This window comes from Hibiscus syriacus, unplaced genomic scaffold (genome assembly GCF_006381635.1).
Source record: "Hibiscus syriacus cultivar Baekdansim isolate YM2019G1 unplaced genomic scaffold, ASM638163v2 tig00111356_pilon, whole genome shotgun sequence".
Lineage (NCBI taxonomy): Eukaryota > Viridiplantae > Streptophyta > Magnoliopsida > Malvales > Malvaceae > Hibiscus > Hibiscus syriacus.
This window is the reverse complement of record NW_024063068.1, coordinates 1,385,761-1,391,678: the sequence shown is the minus strand read 5'-3', so window position 1 is coordinate 1,391,678 and position 5,918 is coordinate 1,385,761. Positions and strand designations below refer to the sequence as shown.

At 33.4% G+C, this 5,918-nt stretch overlaps 1 protein-coding gene across 1 annotated transcript; it reads left to right on the top strand.

Annotated features, from left to right (window-relative positions):
• The first annotated feature begins 1,891 nt into the window (after positions 1-1,891).
• LOC120159268 (BTB/POZ domain and ankyrin repeat-containing protein NPR1-like) lies at positions 1,892-4,382 on the top strand. Its single transcript, XM_039169901.1, has 4 exons — positions 1,892-2,553; positions 2,841-3,588; positions 3,656-3,856; positions 3,997-4,382. The coding sequence occupies exons 1-4, from the start codon at positions 2,029-2,031 to the stop codon at positions 4,287-4,289; spliced, it is 1,767 nt and encodes a 588-aa protein (XP_039025832.1). The 5' UTR covers positions 1,892-2,028; the 3' UTR covers positions 4,290-4,382.
• Positions 4,383-5,918: the final 1,536 nt, after the last annotated feature.

Sequence of the window (5,918 nt, the reverse complement as noted above, 5' to 3'; positions counted from 1 at the left end):
TGGTAATATTTTCCTTTTTTTTCTTTTTGTTTTCTTTTAGTTACGAGTAGGGGTGGATATAGGTTGGGTTTAGACCAACTCGATCCGACTCAAAAATTTTACATCATTCATCCGACTTGAAAAATATATACCCTTCACCCGACCTGAACCCGATCCAATTTTTTGAGATAAAATCTAAACCCGATCCGACTTGAAATAATAAAAATATTATTTTTATTCAATAAAAATAGTAACATAATTGAAAAAAATAATATATAGAGGAGTATTATTGTAATTATTCATAAATATATAAGGTAAAATTATATTTTTTGGGGTCCTATACCCGAATCAGACTCGACCCGAACATCACCTTTAAAAAACTTGACCCGCCCCGACTCTAACCCAATTTAAAAAAAAATCGATCCAATCGGGTCGGATCAGAATCCGTCGGGTTTGTATCTCATACCCATCTCTAAGTTAAGGAAAACACTACTTTCTTTTGATTATGTATGTATAAACATTTGCATTTTTAATATTATTTTTTTTTTGTTACAAAAAGTTTAGGTCAGAGTTTACTCTCCTAATTAGGGTTAGTACATACTTAATATGTAATTAGAATTTATATAGAACTTTACAAATTGCATATTAAAAGTGACGATGGTGGGATTCGACCTTGATCTTACATGCTTAAATTCCTAAATCCCAACCATCGCATTTTTAATATTATTTCATGCGTTATAAAATATGTATGTATTTGCGTAAAAATTTTTATTTTTTGTTTGAGCTGATATCATTTTATTCAGATGACGATGAGATAGTCTCTAAAGTAGCTTAAATGTGAAACAAATACTGCAAATATTTTTATTTTAATATAAATTCACTCAATTGATTATATTTTCATTCATATTTTAATTTTAAGAGATACTAATTTAGAATTTTAATTTGAATTCATATAGTTAACAAGGTTTCAATTGTGATAGTCATATAGGTGTTCTCATTTTTTTTTACATGTAATCAACTCTCGAATCTAATTTTTTTTATTTTAGTTTTAAAAGGAGAGTCTTAAAGTTATCTTTTTGATTTCCATTTTGAAAATTAAATTTTAATTATTTTATAAAATATAATTTTATATATGTTCGATCATATCTGATCTAAAAATGATTAATGAACATCCCATTCTCAAAACACACTTTTTTTTAGTACCAATATCATCAAGCTAAAAAAGTAATTTCGACAATTTATATATACAATACATAAATATAAAATAATATTATGTCAAAAATAACTTAATAATTTATAAAAATTGAATCAAATTAAAATAAGAATCAGGCTTAGTCAACTTTGATTCTGAAAACAAATCGTAGCCGTTAAATTCAGAATCGGAAATCAGAAAGTAGGACAGAAGAAAGGGCAAAACAAGGAAATACAAGATCCTGATGTACGGACGAATAGCTGGGATAAAGGAAAAGGCAATCTTTAAACAGAAGAAATAAGTAAATAAATAATATATCTACTAAAAGTAGCTAGGGTAAACCATAAATTTAGTATCTAAACTATTATTTTTATTCTTTATTAGTACCTAGACTTTAATTTTTTAAATCGTACCTAACGTTTAAGTTTTAATTTAGTATCTCATTATTAAAAAATTATAGATCTATTGATATGATGTTTTTTTTTCTCAATGGTGATATGATATTATTTTATGGTGATAAATTAATATTACAGTTAAGTATTTAACTTTAGGGAGATTTTGAAAAAGAATAAAGTTTAGATACCAAACAGAACAAAAGTAATAGTTTATATACTAGAAGTGTAGTTTACCCAAGTCTAATACTTGGTTATTTATTCTTTTTCTAATTTTAGTCGTCCGTCACGCCCATGTTCTGCTTCCACCAGCTGATGGAAGCTCATCAATGCCCAAACTCTTCCTCTTTATCTCCCTCCTTTGACTTTCGTTTCAACTCAGTAATTCCATAGCGAATCGTTTCTTCCTTCACTTATCTATACTGATCACTTTCCACTTCAAATAGTGTATCCCCTTTTGTTTCTATGGATCACAGAAACGGGTTCTCGGATTCCAGCGAAATCAGCAGCACCTGCTGCATCGTCGCCGCCGAAACGCTTCCTTCATCGGAACCGTTGAGTACTCCCGACGTCGCCTCTCTTCAAATCCTCTCCGGAAACCTCGACTCCCTTTTCGAATCAAAGGACTCCGATTCATTCTACTCCGATGCCAAAATCGCGCTCTCTTCCGGCCGAGAGGTCGCCGTTCACCGTTGCATTTTGTCTGCGAGGAGTTCCGTCTTCAAGACGGTTTTCGCGGGGTTTAGAGACGGTGGAGTTAAGTTCGAGCTCAAAGAGTTGGCTAGGGACTATGAGATCGGCTACGATTCGCTCGTTGCGGTTCTCGCTTACTTGTATACCGGTAAAGTGAGACCGTTTCCTGAAGGCGTTTTCCTTTGCGTTGACGATGGTTGCTCCCACGTGGGATGTAGACCGGCCGTCGATTTCATTTCTGAGGTTTTATATGTAGCTTTCGTTTTTCAGGTCTCTGAATTAATTGCTCTGTATCAGGTCAGTAGATTCTACTATGAATTCCAAATTCTACATTCTTCTTCTCATAACTACTAATCATATAAACTTTTGCAAGTGTTGTTGATTTCCAAACATCCCTTCACTTAAAAAATATTAGCAAATTGGTGAAAATATAGTACTCGCACTCTTCGTTGGTTACGTTTGTGAATCTCGTTAATGAAAACAATTTTAAAAATTTGAATATAAAATACTTGTTTTTAAATTTGAATAACATAGCATTATTTTAATAAATTTCAAGAATTTTATGTTGTGTTTTTAAATTGCAGAGACATCTACTCAACATTATGGACAAGGTTGGAATAGATGATGTCTTGGTGGTTCTTTATATTGCAAACATGTGCGGTAATGCTTGCGAGAGACTGGTTTCAAAGTGTATAGAAACTGTTGTGAAATCCGATGTTGATATTGTAACACTTGACAAAGCCTTGCCTCATCACATTGTGAAACAAATCATTGATGCCCGTCTGGAACTTGGTTTAGACAAGACGGAGAACATAGGTTTTCCCGACAAACATGTGAGGCGGATTCATCGGGCTTTGGATTCAGATGATGTCGAATTAGTTCGAATGCTACTGAAAGAGGGTCATACGAACTTAGACGAGGCCTATGCACTTCACTACGCCGTGGCATATTGCGATGCTAAGACCACGACCGAGATGCTGGACCTCGGGCTCTCCGATGTTAACCATCAGAATTCGAGGGGGTATACGGTGTTACATGTAGCTGCAATGAGGAAAGAGCCTAAGATTATAGTTTCTCTTTTAACGAAAGGCGCTAGGCCATCAGATATCACAATTGATGGTAGGAAAGCTCTTCAGATCTCGAAGCGGCTCACCCGGGCTGCCGATTACTATAAATTGACCGAGGAAGGGAAGGCTTCTCCGAAGGACCGGCTGTGCATAGAGATACTGGAGCAGGCCGAAATAAGAGATCCATTGCATGGAGAAGCTTCTTTGTCTCTTGCCATGGCTGGTGATGATCTCCGGATGAAGTTGTTGTATCTCGAAAATAGAGGTAATTTTCGGTCCAACTTTTCATTTTCATTTTATTCAATGTTTGAACCATCTCTTAACTTTGGCAGTTGGACTGGCAAAACTCCTATTCCCCATGGAAGCAAAAGTTGTGATGGATATTGCTCAAGTGGATGGAACATCAGAGTTCCAATTAGCAACTATCAATTCTAACAGATTAAACGGTGCACAAACAACAGTGGACTTGAATGAGGCACCTTTCAGGATTCAAGAGGAGCATTTAAATAGACTCAGAGCACTTTCCAGAACAGGTACCAAAATGTCATAACAAATTTTCTTGGTTTATTCCCTGTCTATGGTACTCGAACTCAAGCGAGAGTCATGCACGGTTGTAAACCAACACTGAAATGTTGGAAGTCAAGCTAACCTTGTATCTGTGTGTCTCCGGCAGTTGAACTCGGGAAACGGTTTTTCCCTCGTTGCTCAGAAGTGTTGAACAAGATCATGGATGCCGACGACCTATCGCAGCTAGCATGTGGAGGGAACGATACAGCGGAGGAACGGGCGGTTAAAAGGAAGAGGTACGTGGAACTACAAGATGTACTGAGTAAGGCATTCCATGAAGACAAAGAGGAGTTTGACAGATCAGCCATCTCATCTTCTTCTTCAGCAAAGTCCATAGTGGTGACCAGGACTAAAGGTAAGCTCACTGGTAATGCTAATGGAAGTGTTAGGGGTGGTTAAGGCTTGAGGCCAAATGCAATCCCTTTATAGTTGTACCATAGTAGTAATTTTCTTCAGTGGTAGTAAAAGACCGAGGTTCATGAAATCAAATCTTTTGATGCGGTTGAATTTGTATTTTTGTTGTATTTGTTTGGTGATAGTTTTCATTTTTTTTAATTGACTTTGGTTTTGTTAGTAGAATAGAGTCCAAGTTTTAAGAGAATAATTGTAGATTTGAGTTGATAATTCTGGTTCCATCTCCAATCCACTGCTCTAGTAGACCCGAATTGTTCGGCACTAACATTGCATAAGGTTTTATGATTCCCGAACTCAATTTAAATAGGCCAAAATATCATTTAGTCACTCACATATTATTTTATTTTTATTTTGGTCACTCAATTATTATACTTTTGAAAAATAATAGTTATCGATACATTTTTATTTAGATAATCTACCATTAAAAAAATAAAACAGTAATATTAATGTGACATGACATGATAATTTAGGTATTTAATATAATTTACGTAATACTTAAAATCGAGATTACTAAAGAAATTGAGATTCCAAATATGTATTGATCCTTCAATTTTTTTAAGTTAAGGTGATTATAAAGTAAAGTAGTATTTGTTAGTTTTTGTTCTAAATACTCTTAATCATTTGACAATGAATATTCAATCATCCTTCTACAATCACTGTTACACAAATTCGTGATTTCTAAGAACAACAATGATTCCGTTAATCACGAGGTAAGTTGGCTTAAATGAGAGAAAATGGTTGAATTTCTAAAAACAGTCTAGGATTTAACATATCCAGAGTTTAAGACCGTGGAGAACTTAACTTCTTCAACACCTCTTCTTTAACATATTCAGAGTTTAACATATTCATGAGGTCGGTGGAATAAACCCTCGCCAAGGAACAAATTAAAATTAATAATTTAAAAAATTAAGAAAATGATTAAATTGTAATCAAATATCATATAAGTAATTTATTCATTAAAAACGCTTAGAGAAATTGCATAGCTAGTCCTTATTTTTTATCTTCATGTACTAATCATTTCATGTTACAATTATATCTTTAGTCATTAAAGTTTCTCTTCTATCACTTAACCATTGAAGTTTCATTTTTCAATAAAATCATCAAATTGTTCATTTATCACATTTTAGTCTTTAAACCTTTATTCAACATCTATTATTCTTTAATCTATAATAAAAAATAATAATTTCAATCTTAGGGAAATTAACATTGAAATAATTTGTCGGAAATTTTTTTATTGAACAGTAAAAAAATCTATACCGATTTTTGAAGTGTTACAAAAAAATATCGATTTTAGTATCTAGATGATTATTTAGTAGATTATAATTTTTTAATATGAATATATTAATAAAAAATTTAGATTTTATTTGGGAGAAAATCAAATCAAATCATTGTCATTTTATTGTATTCATTATATTAATCATTTTATTAATCGAGGGAGAAAGACTCTCAACCGTTTGTGTAACACCCTGAATAACAAACTAGTAGTTTTGGGTAAACTATTTGGGGTTGAGCGTCTATGGTAGGCGTTCACAAATAATTTGGGTTAACTGTGGCATGGGTTGGGCTTGAGTTGAGCCCAAAAGATGATAAAAATGGTATTTTTGAATTGATGCC